At 25.3% G+C, this 19,682-nt stretch overlaps 1 protein-coding gene across 1 annotated transcript in view; it reads left to right on the top strand.

The window, feature by feature from the left end:
- Positions 1 to 11,846: 11,846 nt before the first annotated feature.
- LOC111618364 (LIM/homeobox protein Lhx3-like) overlaps positions 11,847 to 19,682 on the top strand; it is an 80,828-nt gene continuing 72,992 nt past the window's right edge. Inside the window, exon 1 of the mRNA XM_023359875.1 lies at positions 11,847 to 12,077. Within this exon, the coding sequence (XP_023215643.1) occupies positions 11,981 to 12,077 (97 nt within the window). The 5' untranslated portion in view covers positions 11,847 to 11,980. The remainder of the gene's footprint in view (positions 12,078 to 19,682) is intronic.

The following is a 19,682-nucleotide window of genomic DNA, read 5'->3' on the forward strand; positions in this document are numbered from 1 at the left end:
AATTGTTGAAAAATTTTTCAAGAAAAAGGGAAAAGGAATTTTAATAAAGTGAAGAGAACAAAAGAATAGAATTTTAATAAATTCAAACTTAAAAATTACAAAAATTACCTTAAAAATTTCTCAAATTATACTTAAATTCAAATTGTAATAAATTAGTTCTACTATATTTACATAATTATCATAGAAAATAAAACGGATATGCTTTTAAACACATTTAAACAATAAAAATTAACAAGTTTTGTAAGTTAAATTAATTTTAAAAATAGTTTAAAATTAAAGAAGAAACTGAAGAATTTGAAAATGAATTTGAAGGATCGGCAAACTGAAGATAAAAAAAATTATCGAAAAATTATTCAGATTAAAAGAGAAATAAGTTTTTATTAAAGACAGGGGGAAAAATAGAATTTTTAATAAAATTCAAGTAAAAAATCCCTCGAATTATCCTTAATTTCGGAATATACCAAATTAACATCGTTAATTTAAAAAAAAATATCGAACAAAACATAACGAAAATAACTTTAAAAGTATCTAACGATTTAAATTTCTAATTTTCTTCAGTTAAAACTAATAAAAATAAATTAAAAGTTTAAAAATCGAGGAAGAAACTGAAGGTATGGAAATAAGTTTGACCGAATAATAAGAGACAAAATTATTAAGAAAGAAATTACTGTAGAAAAAAATGAATTTTATGAAGTGAAAAGAACTAAAGAATTTTAATTTTAATAAATTAAAATTCTAAAGACCTGTATATTTATTTTCATAAAATATTTTATATGAATCCTATTCTAATCTGAATTCTGAATCCGAATCCTATCCTAATTTTTAGGATAGGACTCGGAGTATAGTAAAGGATTTATAGTAAAAAATTTTTAAAAATTTACTAAATCCTTTACTAAATTCTATTCTAAAAATAATAAAATCCTAAATCCTATATTAAAAGTAATAAAAATTCGTTAAAAATTCAAAAATCAAGGAAGAAAATGGAAATATAAAAATCAATTCGAAGTTGAAAATAAGATGAAATAATCGTTTAATTTTACTTTCCTTTTAATAATAAAGACAAGAGAAAACAAAAAAAAACTTTAATAAATTCGGATAAAAATTTGAAAAATTCTTCAAATTATCCCTAAATTAAGAATTTAAGGATATTAACTTGGCTAATTTCTATAAAAGTCAAAGGAAACACAATAAAAAAAATGAATAGAAAATTAAGCAAACAATAAAAATATATAATTTGTTCGAGCGGAAATGAATAAAAATTTATTAAAAATTTGAAAATGAAGGCAAAAAGTGAGGAACAAAGGACTTACAAGTAGGCCTAGAAGTGTAGGCCTAGGATAGACGAAAGGAAAACTGCAAATCACGTTAAAGATATTCGACATAAAGGAAATTTATAAGCTTAAGCGTGACACATAAATTACGCGTATATTGATACGATTTTGATTGTTTGGCAATTTCTACGAAATGATCATTGATCCATGTTCAAACAATATATATATTTTTCAAACTTGCCTATAATTACATTAGACTTTGCGGCTTTATCAATTGAAATACGACTTTGGTTTACTTCTTTCTCAAAAATTTATGATTGATCAAAATTGTTTTCGTGCGTGTTTTGTAAACATGATTATCTAAAGTCTTCCCAACCTCATTACGTAAGCATGATTTTCATTATTAAAAATGTCGATTTTTCTTGCCCCCTTTTTACTTTTTTCCTTATTTTTAACCATTTTCCCCCTCTTCCTCCTTTTAAATTGTTTTTTATTGACCTCTAATGCATCTCGTGTTTAAAAGAAAAGTAAAAATTCTTGTTTTTTTAAATCAGTTTTTAAAGTTAGAAGCCATAGAATTCTACATAAATGTATAAATAACTCAATTCTGATTTTTTAAATAATTAATATTGTAATTTTTTCTATTTTATTTATTTTTAAAATTTATTCACTTCTAAACCGGAATTGTATACAATTCTACGGAAAGGTGTCTAGATATAAATGGTAAAAAGTCAACTTTCACAACTTCTGTTTTTAAAGTGCTTTTTGTGACATTTTACCTTATTTATTTATATTTTTTTACAAATTTTTACAATTATAAACTCATTTCTAAGTTATAGAAATGTATGCAACTGTATAGAACTATATAAAGTAAGGTAAAAGATTCAATTTATCTACTCAATTCTCGTTCAATTACGTTGATTTTAAAACTATTTTTCAAGTCTTCCTGCTTTGTCTTACTATTTACGTTTTAATTTTTCTTTATTTTATAGTCCTTTAGTATATTTCTCGCTGCAAAGCTTTGTACAACTGTATAGAAAGGTGTGTAAAGTAACACGAGAGGATCACTTTTTCTGCTTAATTTTCGCTTAATTCTATGTTTATAATTGATTTTTGTGACTTCTTCTTTATTTATTTTTTACTTTTTATAACATTTTTATATTTTTAGCTTATTTTTTTTAACTACAGAGCTGTATAAAGTTATGTAAGATAAGGAGAAAGATAAGGAGAACGATTCCTCTTCTAAATTTTCATTTAAATTTATGACTTTATAAGTATTTTAAGGCGTTTATTTGATAAATTTTTATTTACTTTTGATTTATATTTTACAATTTAAATTTATTTATAACTTTTAAACAGTGTAAAATTGCATAAAAAAGTGTGTACAGCAAAGGCAAGATCACTTTCTCTTCTTAATTCTCATTTAATTCTGTGTTTTTCTTTAGAATTTTTTGTAATTTTTCTACTTGATTTACTTATTTATTTTTAATTTTTTCAACTAATTTACTTTCTTATTTAATTTTTAACAACTTTAAAACATTTTTATTAACTTTTAAAACTTATTTTTTCTCTTTTAATTTTAACCATTTTAATTGATTAAATTCTTTTTCTTATTAAGTTTATAAATTAATTTGTTTACTTAAAAATAATTCTAAATTTATATTTTTTTCTGTAATTTATTTATTTTTTACTACTTTTTTGGAAAAATTATAAGATAAATGTCATTTTAGAAAATGATGTGTTTAATCCATCCATCTTGTAGAAGATGCGGATGTTGTATGAGTTGATTTTTTAAAAATAAAATTCATAAAATATTGCATTTTTAAAGTAATTTTTTAAATTTTATTTTTAAAAATACTTTTAAATAATTTGATTTTTTTAAAATTTGCATTTTTAAAAATAAATTTGGTGTTTTTGGAACTTAAATTCTTAAAAAATATTTATAGAAAAGTCATTTTAAAGGAATTTATGTTTTAAAAACTCAAAATTCTTTTTAAAAATGCAAAATTTCACTTATAAAAAGTCAAATGATCTAAAAACTATCTTTGGAAATAAAATTCACGGAAAAAAGTGTATTTTTTACGACAATTTTATCAATTTTATTTCCAAATAACACTTAAACTGTTTGCTTTTTTAAATAAAATTTTGCATTTTTAAGAGAATTTTGAGTGTTTTTAGAACTTAAATCTCTTTAAAATGATTTTTTTATAATAAATTTTTTAGGCTTTTCTCCTTATATTTATCAAATTTTTTATAATTTTCTTTTATTTCTCGACAGATTCGGAGATATTTTTGCTTTTTTCATATATTTTTTACTGCGTAATGATTTATTATTTCTTTCGTTTTCCTTTTATTTTAACGCTTATGGCACTTTTAGAAAATGGCAAATTGGATGCAACAAATTGCTCTTTGTATTAATTTTTTATTTTATTTTTTCCTCTTCTTTTTCTTCTTTTAACTAAGCTTATTTTTCTTTATTTAATTATTTATTTTCTCTTTTTATATTTACAACAATTTTGTTTCATTAAATTCCCCCTTTTTTATATTATTTTCACTTGGCAGATTTCCTCTTCACTCTTCAATTTTCTTTTTTTTTTTCCTACATTTCGACCATTTTCTTTCGCTTAATTTACTATTTTCTTTGAAGTTTTTATCAAATTTTATACTTAAAAATAAATTCTTCTTCAATTTAAAGACATTTTCCGCTACCATATTTAGTTTATACGACTTTTATTTGATAATTTGTACACCTTTTTGATATAAATATCTAATTTAATCCTTAATTTTAATGTCGAATTTAATATTTTAAACTACATTTTTTCGTCTTTTAAAGTGTTTTAATAAAAAAAAGAATAAAATTAAGTTAAAAAATCAAGCGTTAAATTGATAGATAATGCATCATTTTGTATGCATCATTATCATTTATTTATGTTTTAAAATTAGAAAAAAATCTCCGTAATATGCAGTAAAATATCTTTAAAATTAAGAATGAATAAATTAAATTTTATAAATTGGATGTATTTTTATATAAAATTTTAAAAATGTAAATGTAAATGTTTGTTACATCTCATTTCTCTGCATCCCTCATCAGTTGATGCATATCCGGATAAGCATTGTAAGATCTATAATTATTTTATTTTATAAATCTAACTTAAATGTGTTTAATTATAAGTATAGAATCATTTAAATCTATTTTAAGTGAATTTTAGTAAAGATTGATAAATTTAACGCATTATTTACATGAATATATATTTCTCATTAATGCTTTAAATAAGAAAAATCTCTAAATTTATAGTAAAATATCTATAAAATTAAGAAAAAAATGAAATAAATTTCTAAAAATTAATTAAATTTTTGATATATATTTGATAAAATTTTAGAAAATAAATGTAAAAGTTTGTCACATCATAATTTTCCACATTTGCCTGTCATTCAGATAGGAATTATAGGACCCATTCTATCTATAATGACTTTAATTATAGCGTAAACCTAATAAATTAATAGTGTTTAAGTACAAGTGATCATTCAAACTTACTTAAGCATTCTAAGAGAGAAAATAATAAAATTGATAAAGAAAATCGAGCGTTAAATTGGTAAATAAAGCATCGCTTATACGAAAATTCATCATTATTCACACTTTTAAACTAGAGAAATCTCTATAAAATGTAATAAAAAATCCTCAAAGTTATAAAAAAATAAACAAAATTAATTTGAAATAATTAATAAAATTCAGAAAGATAAATGTAAAGTTTGCCTTTTCTCATCTGTTATCAATTGGGTCTTCATCCGGATAAGCATCATGCAATCTCTTTTATATATAATCACTTTAATTATCTTGTAAATCTAACAACTTAAACGTGTTTAAGTACAAGTATAAGATCATTTAGACCTATTAATGCATCATTAAAGTGTGACCTATATTAATTATTAAGTTTATTGAGATAATAAGCAAAATTATCATCAGCTTTGCTTGATTGATACGATAATACGTTGTAGAGATTTATATGAATAATTTGTAAACAATTGTTCTAAATCAAATAAAATCACTTTCAAATAATAAATAAGATGTTTGTTTAGATGATAGAATTAATTTTAGCACCATTAATCTTGGAATTTTATTAAAATTTACAATATCTCTTCATCTTCTTATCATCCTGAAAAGAAAAAGAGTTCACAACTTCTGTTTTTAAAGTGCTTTTTGTGACATTTTACCTTATTTATTTATATTTTTTTACAAATTTTTACAATTATAAACTCATTTCTAAGTTATAGAAATGTATGCAACTGTATAGAACTATATAAAGTAAGGTAAAAGATTCAATTTATCTACTCAATTCTCGTTCAATTACGTTGATTTTAAAACTATTTTTCAAGTCTTCCTGCTTTGTCTTACTATTTACGTTTTAATTTTTCTTTATTTTATAGTCCTTTAGTATATTTCTCGCTGCAAAGCTTTGTACAACTGTATAGAAAGGTGTGTAAAGTAACACGAGAGGATCACTTTTTCTGCTTAATTTTCGCTTAATTCTATGTTTATAATTGATTTTTGTGACTTCTTCTTTATTTATTTTTTACTTTTTATAACATTTTTATATTTTNATCTATAAATAGTTCCTATTGGTTTAAAGAGGGAAAATGCCTTAAAAGATAATTTAAACAGTTAAATGACTATTTTTTAAATCGAGAATTAAATATTTTATTTATATAATAAAAGTTATAATATTTTTCTGTATATTTAATTCATTCTGTTAAATCTATCAATAAATCCATCCTCTCTAGTTCTTTTCTTTAGCATTTTAATATTTTAAAATTAAAATTAAAAATAAAAAACTTAAATTTATTTAAAACATGCTTATATAGACATTCTTTATCAATTTTGTACAATAATTTTATATTTAATTTCTTAAAAATACTGTAAAATTACTAGTGATGCTGATAGGATATAACGATTCTCTACGTGAGTTTTTAATGTAAATATAGAAATTACGAGTAAAATGTTGTATATGATGAAAATTATATATATTAGTTTTAAAATAAATATATTTTTATTTATAATTTTAGTTATAAATGTAATAAAATCTTTAATTTTGCAAGTAAATAGATAAGATAATCAACAAGTATTTCGTATGCTTGAATATATAAGATTTTTTGTATAAAGGTAATTAAAATTGATGTGTATTTTTAAAAGTATATAAAATAAATGAAAAATTTTTGAAATTATTTAAATTTTTAAAATATTTTGTTAAGAATTTTTATTAAATTTTAAGTCAATTTTTATGTTATGCATCAGTTTGTTTACATTGCATTTTATATGTTGTAATCTTATAGTTAAATTCTACATAATATGATTTACATGCTGATAATATTTACATCATTATACATGTTTTAGTTTTACAACGTTTATTTATCAATAATACTTTCGATTAAAACAACACTGTTTACCATAGCATATAACATAAAATATATAATTTTACGAGTAAAATACTAAAAAATTACATATTAATTTATTTATTTACAATATTTTAAACATAAAAAAAAAAACGTTTAGAAATTTTATAAAAGTAAAGAAAATAACTAATTAGTCGAGAAATTTAATCAAATAGCATAGGTTATCTTCAGCACCTAAATGGCGGCTTTACTGTCTAACAGATTTGTTTTAATGAGAAGACACATTTAAAGGCGCTAAGGCTTACTTTACTCATTAACAATAAATCTATTGCATCTAGAAAATGATTTATTAGCACGATTTATATAAAATTAGCTTATTAAGACACGAAATTACCTTTATCAATTATTTTTATTTCAATTTTTACATTTAAATAATGAGATTTTTATTATGAAATGATAGTTAGTTGATTATATGCCTCTCGATTTACTTATCAAGTATTTTTGTCAAATGCAGAACAATAGATTCAGATTGCACGGATAGTTCCTCTGCATTAAATATTGACAAAATGATACCATAATAGCATCAACCGCATTTACGCACGCTATTCTGACTTAATAATATACTTTCATTGATCAATAACAGAGAAAAAAAATGCTTTATTTTTCTAATTAAAATTAAATTTGCTTGGAAATTATTTTTTAATTGTTATTTTGATAAAAAATCTAAATTTAATTTGTTTTTAATTACAAATTTTTTAGATTTATAACTAAATATTTATATAAATAAAACATATAAAAGATAAAATTCATCAAGAAAAACTGCTTAATATTAATATATATGACTTAATTAAATATATTTAAATTTTATTATATTAAATTCAACAGCTTAACGCTTCAATAACTGTATAAAATTTAAAGAAATTGTCTTATAAATTATATGCAATAAAATGAATCAAGCTTATTAACCACATAATCAATTAATAAATTTATTTATTATTAGGGATATTTTAAGGGATAATTTGTGCAGAAATCATAAATTTTAACACAGAAAATTTATAATGTACTTTAAATATAAGCATCGTTAATTAATAGCTTTATTTCTATTTTTTTACTTTAAAAAATAATAAACAAGAGAAAATAAATAAAAAATACAGAAACCTCATATATGAAAAAGTACATTTCTAGAGTTTAATATATATTAAAATTATATTAAATATACAAAAACAAATTAATTAACTGCTTTAATCTTGCATTCATTCATCAATAAAGGGATGATGTAGGGATAAACGATGCTGTTTTAAAACGAATCATAACAATTTATGGATCGATTGGGAGTTTCGAATAATTTTCTGAATAATTGTTAAATATATTACTTAAAATTTTAATTAGTTTTAAAAATATTTAAGATTTAGGAATAAATTTTTGCTTATAAAAGTGTTTGATATTCTGAAACTCAGAACATAAGCACTTCCATAAGAAAAATATAAGTAACTTTATTCATTAGAAATAATGTAAATTTGATTTTTAAAAAAGTACACATAATTTTAAGAATATAAGACATATAATTTAATTATTTAAAAATTTATGGATAAGTTAATTATCTCAAATTAAAGTATCGAGTCTACAAATCAGTCATGTTATGTAACGTTAATTTCAAAACTTTCTTTGTTTTATTTAATAAAATATTAAATACCCTTGTTAATTGTTAAATATATAATATATAAATTATATTTTATAAAAGATTTTATTGAAATATTTATTTAAAATTATAAAAATTAAGCTAGAAAGAACAAACTATACAGCTTATGTTAATAAAGAGAAACTTGTCAGATTAATGATTGTAAATTGCTTTTTATTTTAAAATTATAAAAATATTAAATGAAAAAAACTTAATTTTTTAAACAATTATAAAAATAGTTTATAATTTTTCATTATTATAAGTCATTTTACATTTTATAATTAATTCTTATTCACGAGAAAAGATATCATCTAAAAGATAAGAGGGATTACTTTATGTTAATTTTTATATTACTCTTAAAAGTAGATAATATACAAGATTTTAAACTTTCAAGAGTTTAAATTCGTCGTATAAATATAAATTTAATACCAAATTTTCGCTAGTTCGTCTTATGATAACGTTATTATAAGATTTGTAAACGGTTGAACTTAGCTAGGTTGGAAAAGAGTCATAAAATTGGGATTTTTCAAGTGATGTCAACGCTAGAGAGCAAATGGCGTAATCTTTTTAACATTTGCCAGGAACAGAAACCACCGAAAAAAGACTTAAACAAATTAGAGGATCAACAAAAATATAAGAGACCAACCCACTAACCTCAAATGACTTACTATCTATACATATATATTGGCGACCTTTAATTATTTCCAGCTCTTCTTAAGCTTGTAAATTATTAATTAATGAAAAATGTTGTGAAAACTTACAGTAAACATGGGTTTTAATCTGTTTTTTTTTTTCAATTTTAATATTTAAAAGTTTAACTAAGAGAAATGACTCAAAAATTCGACTTGAAAAGATAATCAGAAAATCATCAAAATATAGATAAATCCTTATTAAACAGCACATATTTACAAAATTTAATGAATAAAATAAATTAAATTACATCTAAATATCCATTTGGAAGAGAAAAATAAATCTTTAGAACATGTAACAAAATATATTTGTTCTTAAATGAGAATTGAATCCATGTTCTTCAATCAACATTGTGTCTGCTTGAATTTAGAGATCTTAGTGATTTGTTGTATATGCTGATGTACAAATCAACCTCAAGATTTTCAGCTTAAAATTCTGATTTAGACTTAGACTTGCTGTAAAATTGGCTCACAAACAGTAACTTAGGCTAGAACTTTAGTATGGATAAGGTATAAAGTAGCCTATGACAAAAATGTTTAATAAGACCACACCATTCACTGAGATAATAACCATAATATCATTTATTATACAGTATTCTGAAAATATGGAATGTAATTATAGGGCAAACATTTTCTTATATAGGCCTATAAGTAAATTAATGATAGTTATTTACCTGTTATTAACTATATCATTAAAAATTTAATGTAATTTAATTTTATTAAGATTGAACTATAATTCTGTTTATGTAAAATGGTGTTAATTATGTATTAGATACTAAGCTAAACAATCGGGCTATTATATTGGTATGCATGTATGTATGTATGTATGTATGTATGTATGTATGTATGTATTAGATACTATAATAATAACTGTTCTTGCTGCAATATGCCAAAACTGGAGACTCGAAAATCATAGTTTTTATGAATGTGTAGTGCTAGGCACTCGTTTATATTGTAACTTATTTTTTGTTTTGTTTTTTTTTTTTTGCTGTATTTTTTTTTTATTTATTGTGTCGGGTTTTACTATTTTTGTAACGCAAGGTTGTCATTTTCCCTTCTGGTCGCACACCACCTTTGGGCGGTAGTCGGTGGACTGCTGATTGGCTGTGAGATGGCCGCATGATAGGGGAGGCGGGAGATTAGAANAATCTTTAGAACATGTAACAAAATATATTTGTTCTTAAATAAGATCCGAATCCACAATCTTTAATTATTTTCGATTCTTTTTAAGTTTGTAAAATATTAATTAATAGAAAAATATCGCAAAAATTTATTCAAGGAACGTAAATTACTAATCTATTTCTTACATTTTTATTAAAAAAAAAATCTAAAAGAAGTTTAAACTCACAACTTCAATTGAGAAGGAACATCAAAATTTGGAATCATTATCATTAAACAACACACAAATTTAATTAATAAAGCATTAAACTTAATTCATATATCTATCAAGAAAAGTAATATAAATCTTTAGAACATGAGCCAAATTGCCGTTATTCTTAAATAAGATCCGAACCCACGTCTTGTAACAACGCTCCGAATGTTCTTAATTACCTAACTTAATGTGACACGTTTACGTCTTTTAACAAAATTCTAAACTAATTTAGACAGTGTCTAACGTCCTAAATGAGTTAATTAGAATATATCAATCTTACCGAAAATCACGGGTTCGGTTCCTAGTCAAATGCTTGTATTTTATATAGCTATAGTCTATAGATCTTTGAACGGATGTGCAATTTGTACAATAAAATTTAACTTAATTTCGACTGTTATTGGCTTTATTAATAGATCAACCAGTTAATTATATGCTACAATTATTAATTTAATTATTAAATTATGTATTAAACTAACCCTATAATGAGGGCGAAACATTTATCACAATTTTCTAAATTGTTTCTTTCCATAAATCTAAACTAACATCATCAAAGATAAGAGAAAAATTGATTTATTCGGAACAAATTCACGCATTTCTCCTACAATTAAGCATATTTGTTAAAGGCCTATAAAAACATAAGGTTACAATGAATATTTTTAGGGAAAGATAATCAGAAAATCTATGTTCTGAAGTGATAATTAAAGCTATAACTTGAAAGAAAACGGTTAAGGTTACAATAATTTACAGATTAACGCGGTAAAATATGCTTAAAATGCAGCTTATTAATCAAGTGGGCATATAGGTTTTTAAGGCCGTAAAGGCTCCGGAAGGCCTACAGAAGCCATCCGAATTGTTAAATTGTTAACAATGTCGAAAGAAATAAAGCACGAGATGATTTCTTAACGATAGTTCAAAGCGTGGCGCGTAGGAAGCACCAATAAGAATATTCAAAATGTCGCTCACAGGTAAGAGATGCGGTAGGAAACACAATAATAAAATTATTCCCATTGCGAAAGCGAGTTATAAATGTAAGGAGGGGAGGAAATTATAGGTCAATTGCAACGCACCACGAAAGGTGAGGGAAATAGTGGCACACAAAACACCAATAAACACACTTTAGCCGCAACAATGATAAATAAGAACAAACATGGAACACAAATAAAGTAAAGAAAATTCTTACCTCACTCGGTTAAGCAACTATAGAGAAAAGTATACGGGTGCTTTTCAAGTATGGAAAGGAGATGACCACGCCTACGAAAGCAGCCGATTGGTTAAAGACGTCAGAAGGGTGGTACCAGGGTCGCTATCGGTCGCATAACTAAACAGGGGAGGGTACGTTAACGTTGCTGTCAGGACCACAAATTGAAGAACGGGAAAGCGTCACCGTTGTGACATTCAGCTTTTTATTGGAAAGGCCGAAACGTACTGCACTTAGCCAAATTAAACAACGGCCGAGTCATCGTCGGGGGCTAACCCTGAGCCACATCAACCCCAGTTCTAGTGGTCAAGTGAATCTGTGTTGAGCTACGATAGGGGAAAGTTTTGTTCCTATTTTCTCTACCCAAGTGAATAGAAGGTTGAAATGTCCACTATGGTGAGCGCATCAAGTTTAGCAGAACCACCTACACCGAATCCAGATGTGTTGCTTGCCCTACTATCCAGAAACAAGAGTTTAGAAGGTATAATATAAGCCACTTACTAATTAAGTAGGAATCGAAACAGAAAACGGGGGGGTGGCCACGGTGGTGGTGGATGATGTCGTGTGTGTGCGTTTACAACTCCGCGCTCAAAGCCATCGGCCCGGCTGGCATGCATGCACTTAGCCAAATTGGAACGGCTTATTACTACAGTTGATCAAATTAGTGAACTGTCAGTGAAAGCGGGCGACAGTTAAGGACCGTGAAGCGGGGGGAAGGAGAGAGGGGAGGGTTACTAGCCCCCACTGGCCCAGACGGTTCCTAAGCAATGTAATTACCGAAGTACGGATAAACACACACACAACAATATTTCATATTAAAACTTCATGAAAATGTCATGAGATACTAGGGACATTGGCGATATTCAATTTCGCCTTGTCTTATATAAGGAGAACGTTACGCAAAAGTCCCGATTTAGAATCTGGTGTGTGGCAGTTGAGAAATGGTACCACGACGCGGCACTCTCTACAAACCGGGACCTGTCCCTTATCTTTGGTCCTTTATCCAACATCACCCTCCCTTTACTTAAGGCTTCTTCTCTTCTTAGCTGATGAGGATAAGTAAGTTTTATTATTTATTTCCATTTTACTTATATACATTTGTATGTAGCCTACGTATTTCCGTTCCTTATTAAGGGCTTCTCTGTTCATTTTTTTAACTCTCTCACTCCTAAACGGGTTCGAACGTAACGCTTCCAAAGGCCTACGTCTAGGCTCTAATTAGCGCCGTTCTATAGAAATTCTACGCGATTCTTCTACCTATCTTTTATTATTTTTAAGTTTATAAATTACTTGTAGGTATTTAAATTAGTGGGCGTTAGGCCTATGAATATTTTCGACTTTGATAATTATATTTTTTAGATTTACAGATAAATTTTACGTAAGTTATCAATTCTAACTGCCAAATTATCGGCTTTTTTCGCTTAAATTACCTTAAATTAAAGCTTTAAATTGCTATTTATATATTTTCGTTAAGATTAAGCGTATAAAAGTTATATTAAATCGTATATTAAGGTCATCTTTTGAGGTCGTTGAGGATGAGCGATGTTATAACGTATAAATCATCCTTTTACGCTGTGTAGCGGCTTTAAACTACTTTTATTTTATTCAAATTTAACGAATTCTAATAGAATATTTATTTTTTAAATATTTCCTGTTATTTATTTTTAGTTTATTCCGTTTTAGCCATACTTTTCTGCTCTAGGCCTATCGCTTTCTATAGCATTAATGTGGTATTAATTACGTGAGTTTCGAATTGTTACGGCTTAATTTTTGAGTAATTTAATTTGAAATCTTTATTTTTTACATTATATTTGTGTTTTATTTATAATTATATTAGTTTAAGTTTAATTCTACGCTTAGATTCTATGCCAAGTCGACTTTTTCCCACTGACTTTAACCTGTTTCGCGTAGGCCTACGCTGAATAGTTCTAAAAATTCGTAATATTTATACTTTTATATACTTATTTCTCTTTATATAACTTATTTATAACATTTTATGGTCTTTTTTTTCTATTTTATAATCCATTTTATATCGATTTTTTCTGTTTTTTAAGCGAATTTCTCCACCATTTCTCGTTCTATTTGCTCTAATTCTTTATCATCTTTCGGAATTCTAATGATGAATTTTACTTATTTTAACATCTTTAGGCTCTTATAATTAGATTACATGCTTTTAGGCCTCTTATTTTTATACTTTCTATCGGTTTTCATCATATTTTGGAAGTCTACACCTTGTACAGTTTGTATGCCTTGTAGTAATGCTTACTGTAACCTAACGAAGATTAATTTAGAATTTCCGAAAATTTATATAAAATATGCCTTACTTTTTCTAAAAATTCAATATAATACATTGTGTAAAACTCATTTTTATATAGGAATTTACCCATTGAACATTTAATATATTTAGAAATTCGACTAAATAATGAGGTAAACTACACCTTGAATTTGTGCAAATCATTTGTGCAAATTTATTTGAATTAAACTTTAAAAATTTAAATAATAAACTATTTAATAACTTGTCTTTATTAATTTCTATTAATTTTAGACATAAAATAAGCATTTAATGCCACGTAAAGGACAGGAGAAATATAATTTTTTTTAGACTGACGAATCGTTTATAGTAAAGTTTGTATAAGAATAACATTATTTAAAGTTATAAAAGTCCAAAAAAACTTTGCTTTTTTAGGAAATTTAAGTTATATATTTTTATTTCTTAGTTTCTAACGGTTGCTAAGAGTCAGATAATAGCAAAAATGGGTGAGTGAAGAGCGAAATAGCTCCGGATGTTCTTGGTGAAAGTGATTGACGTATCTTGACATCTGAGATTCACTGAATGTTATTTATATATATAAGAATCAGATTACGTCCTGGTTTTATCCAGGACTGTTCTTTTCGATATCTCTTTCCACTCCTTGTCCACTTCAATGCAACAGTTACAGAACCTATAAAACTCTCTCTCTTTCTCCCTTTCTCCTTCTCACTCATTGAAAAAGTGACAATATACACAGAAATTTCATAATTTCCTTTTTAAAAAATCAACAGTTTTTCTATCCCCTTACTCTTAACAACAACACTTCGATTCAATTTTTAGATTCTTCAATCTAGTTTCGTACTTTCTATACATTTATATACAAATTTTCAATGTTTCAGCATGAAAATATTTTCTAGAGGAATTTTCCTTCATTTCTATGACCTTTATATACATTTCTTCACAATATTTAATGTTTAGAAATCAAAGTCTTGCTTTTTAGAAGGGTTTTCTTCCAGTTTTATACCATTTTACACACAATTCTCTAACATTTTAGCATCAAAATATTGTTTTCTAGAAGAATTTTCTTTAATTTTTATGTTATTGTTTTTTGTATTTATACATAAAGTTCTAACGTTTTAGCATCAAAATCTTACATTTTCGAAGAGTTTTCTTAAAGTTTTATATTATTTTATGTAAATTTATATACAAATTTCTAACGCTTGAGCATTATAATGCTACTTTTTATAGAAAATAAGACTTTATTTACGTTTTTGGTCATTTAAATCCATTTATATATAAATTTATAACGTTTAAGTATTAAAATTAAACTTTCTAGAACTATTTCCTTTGATTTTTATGCCATTTTATCTTCAATTAACAGTGCTATTTTGATGTAAAGTTAAGAAAACTTGTGGTTAATTTGTTAAATTTAGTATCCAAGTACTTACCATGTTGCTTTTACTCAAAATATTTATCTCTACTTTTCTATTCTATTCTAATAAAAGACAAGAGGGGCTATCTGCAATTTAGTGCAAACTTTACCCCTGTATGAATAGGAAGGAAGAGTAAAAGAAAGTAAGAGTTAGAGAGCAGAGGAAATAAAGGAAGATAGGAAAGTGTGAAATAAGCAACCATAAGGCCCCCACAGGACCCCATGGGCGCCCGCATCGCCTTTATTAAAACAATATTTACAGAGGAATACAAATAGTTAACAGTAACATTTTTACATACAGATGCAATTAACAGAAGGATGCATATCTTTTGCATCAAAGTATATACAAACATATTAATGGATAAATAAATAATAATTGAACACAATGGATAAATACAGTTTTGGTTACATTATTAAACAGTAAATTTTTGCTTACATAATAGGAATTCGAATGGTTGGTTGAATAATTTTATACATATTTACAGTTATAACAGTTTAGAATGGGATGCAATACTTATTACATTAATGAAATATTAAATATACAACAGGTATAATTTTAAAGTAATACATTTAGTAATCAGTTGACAAAGAATTTTTGATGTAATCATACAGATCGAAATCCATAAAGTTTTAACAAGAAATTTTTACAAGATAACTTATAACTTAATAATCACACTATGTTATTCGTAGCACAATTGAATTTATATACATATAACAGTCTTTATTTTTAACATTTTTCTTTAATCTTCATCGCTTGTGAAGGAATTGTAGTTATTGTCGTCATCACTGTCATTAGTTTCTGTTGTATCTGTGTTGAGTATATTTAAATTCAGGTCACCAAACTGAGGTACTAATGCACCACTGTCCTGTATAAACTTCTCAAATGCTTTAAAAAGTTTGTTATTCATTATAAGTTCGTTCTCTTTTGGCGGCCAGTTTTTCCCTTCTGTGATACATATTCTCTCGAAATTTTCTCTGAGGGTTGTGTATTTGGTGCATTCGAAGAGGAAGTGATGAACGGTATCTTCGTTGTTCGTGTCTGCGTCGCAATGGTTGTAATCTCTCTTCTTGAAACGGTACAAATATGAGTTAAAACATCCATGCCCTGTCAGGCATTGTGTTGTTTGGAACGATGGTTTGAATATTCTGTTTTTCTGTCTGTCCTCGATGGATGGGAAGAATTTGAAGCACAACCTTCCAGTGGGTGATTCTTCCCACTCTGTTTGCCATAAAGCACAAATTTGTTGGTTGATGTACTTAGTTATTGAGCTGATAGGAAGCCGCCAGTATGTTATTTTAGTTTGTGCAATTGAGGCTTTTTTCGCCAATTTATCAGCTAACTCGTTTCCTGCATGGCCAGCGTGACCGGGTATCCAATTGAAGGAGATTTTTAGTTGTTTTCCTAATTTTGTTGCCAAATTTATGAGTTCTTTAGCTAGGGCTGATTTGTTATTTTCTCTTCTTAGTATATGTAGAGCAGCTCTACTATCGGTAAAGACAAGTAGTTCTTTATAGGTTGTGTGAGAGAGCTGACTGATGTAAGTGAGGGCTTTAAATATACCCCATAATTCTGCTTGAGTAATTGAGCAATGATCTGCAAGCTTGAACGCTGCCTGGTATAAAGTTCTTCCTTCACTGTTCTTGACTACCACACCTGATCCTACACCATTTTCTCCCTTTGACCCATCAGTAAAGGCTATCAATTGTCTTTTTTTCTTATTTTCTGTTAATTCTTTGAAGTCTAAGGAAATTTCATATGGGTGAGTTGCTTTTGGGTCAGTCATAAAATTAAATTCATTTGGTATATTGTCGATATTGTTGTGGACAATGTGTGACTTAAAGTTCATATTTTCTGGTGGTAGTATCCCTTTGTCTTGAAGTTTTATCTCTACTTTGAGTAAATATCAACAAATCATTATTTATGTTATTTATTTTCTTAAACATTTAAATGTCAGTTCGACTAAATCAACATTTTCTGTCGTGCTTAACTGATACTAATGTAAAAACCGATATTTAAAACTTTTTACTTTTTTACAGTTATACAATTAAAGTAATACTTACTTTTTACAGTTATAAAGCCTTCAGAATTATTCTAAAGACCTATTAATATACGCTATAACTTATAAACATTTATTTATAATATATTAATTAAGATTATAATTTACTAAATTTTCTAGAAGCTATTAATGGAGGTTGTAACCTATACATAATTAGTGAGTGAATTGAGTATTTACATTGATTATAAGCAAATTGTAACCTAAATTTTTAATAATTTTGGTTGTTATTTAATTTAATTAATTAAATTTTCTCTTAGAAATTAAGAAAATTCATGAAAATTAACCTTGAAATTTCTTAATGTAAGTTATAATGCGTTAAACTGAATCATTATCACAACAATACTTTGAAATTTTAATTGCATTTTTTCGCTACTTTATTATAAAAAGTGGCTTAAAATCTATTAAAAAATATAATTTAAAATTAAAATTTTTGAATTCCATTTAATATAGTGTTAAATTTTATTAATTTAATTATAAATTAAACGTAGATCTTTAGTGAACGGAGTGACGAGTTGCGTTGTTTTGAATCCTTATAAGTTAGAATTTAAGCTAATTTATTCGAAAAATTAAGCTCAAAATTGAATAAAATATATATAAATAAATATATGTAAAGCCTAATTAATTTAAACATAGATTTATAATTTATTTATTATTTTTTTAATGGCATAATTAGATTCAAAATGAATGTGTTCCTATTTCAATGATCTTTTATGAAGAATTTATAAGGAAATGAAGAAAATTTACAATTAAATCTTTAAAAATATAAAATACTGTTCCATTTTTACAGTTTTATTTCATTTAGGCTTTAATATTTCTTCAATTTAAAGCAATATTTATAAGTAATTCTCTAATTTTTGATGGATAAACTTAGAATTCATCACGTTATCTGTAAGATAAATATTCAGCGAGATCATTCTAAATTATAATACAGTAACTTGTTTAAAATTCTTGAGAATTGGGAAATTCTTGATAATAAACTTTTTCAAAAATGAGGAAATTATTGGTAATAAGTTCTTAAAAATTGAGGAAATTCTCGATAATTAATCATGAAAAATTGAAGAATTCTGAATGTGAAATTAATTAAACCAAGGAATTCTTAGAGATTGAGGACATTTTTGCTAATTATCTTTTGTAAATCGAGAATATTCTTAAAAATTAATTGATAAATGTTAAAAAAAATTCCTGATAATCACCTGAAAATTCAAATATTCTTGAAGAAAGTAATTTTTAAGGACTAAGTCCATAAAAATTAAGAAAATTAAAGTAATTACTTAAAATTTTCAAAATAATTTTAAAAAATGGAGAAATTTATATTTAAAAATCTTTATGAGAATATTTTTCAATATTTAAACAATGCCATCCTTAGCTACTTCTATACCTTATCAGTTCGGATGACATATTGTCCAATTAGCTTTACTCTTCATATCACGTGATTTCCGTTTTCCCGGACTATTGGTTCACTATTGAAGCGTGTTAAAGGAGATTAGAGTAGGATTAAAGAGGGATTAAACAGATAATCTCCATCACATTACATTAGATACATTAATCAAGATATGATATGATTAAATAATAAAATTCCTTTTATAAATTTATACTTATTTAATACGGGAATAAAAAGGATAAGTTCTTAATTTAAAATTTATTATTTTATTCTCAATACAGACCTAAATCTAAAGATTGTTCTATAGGAAGATAAATTTAATATCTTAAAATAAGCTAAATTTGCATAAATTTTTGAAGATTTTAATGAAATTTTATTTAAATTGTTGATTTTTATTTGTAAAATATCGAAATTTATACTTTTTGAATGAAAGTTTATGATTAATATTCTTAAATCCTTTACTATTTTAAGACGATGATGATGGATAAGAAATCGACTATTGTTCACTTTAATACTTAATAATTTCTTTATTTTAGGAGATAAAAATGTGAAATTTTAAATATAAATTATTACCTATATGAGCAATTTATTCGTGTAAACTAGTATACAAATTAAAGTTTATTTTTACTTCGACATCTCGAGAATTTAACCCATGACTATCGCTTGTATTGGTTATTCAAATGCAATATTCTATACTTTAATGCGTGTTATATAGGAATTTTTATAAAAAATTCCTGCTTAAAAAGCCAATATTTTATTTTATATTATAAAATAATATTAAAAATATATTCCTTTGCTTAAATTCCCTATAAAATAACAAAGAAACTTGCATTTATATCACTACATCAAAAATCACTCAAACTTTTGGAAAATCTATAAGATTTCAATACTTTTTAATATTTTAAAACAAAATAAATTATTGCTTAAATGAATAATAATTATTAATTAGTTATAATAATATATAA

This window comes from Centruroides sculpturatus, unplaced genomic scaffold, assembly GCF_000671375.1.
Source record: "Centruroides sculpturatus isolate CEXI.00-Female unplaced genomic scaffold, Cexi_2.0 scaffold189, whole genome shotgun sequence".
In the NCBI taxonomy this organism is placed as follows: Eukaryota; Metazoa; Arthropoda; class Arachnida; order Scorpiones; family Buthidae; genus Centruroides; species Centruroides sculpturatus.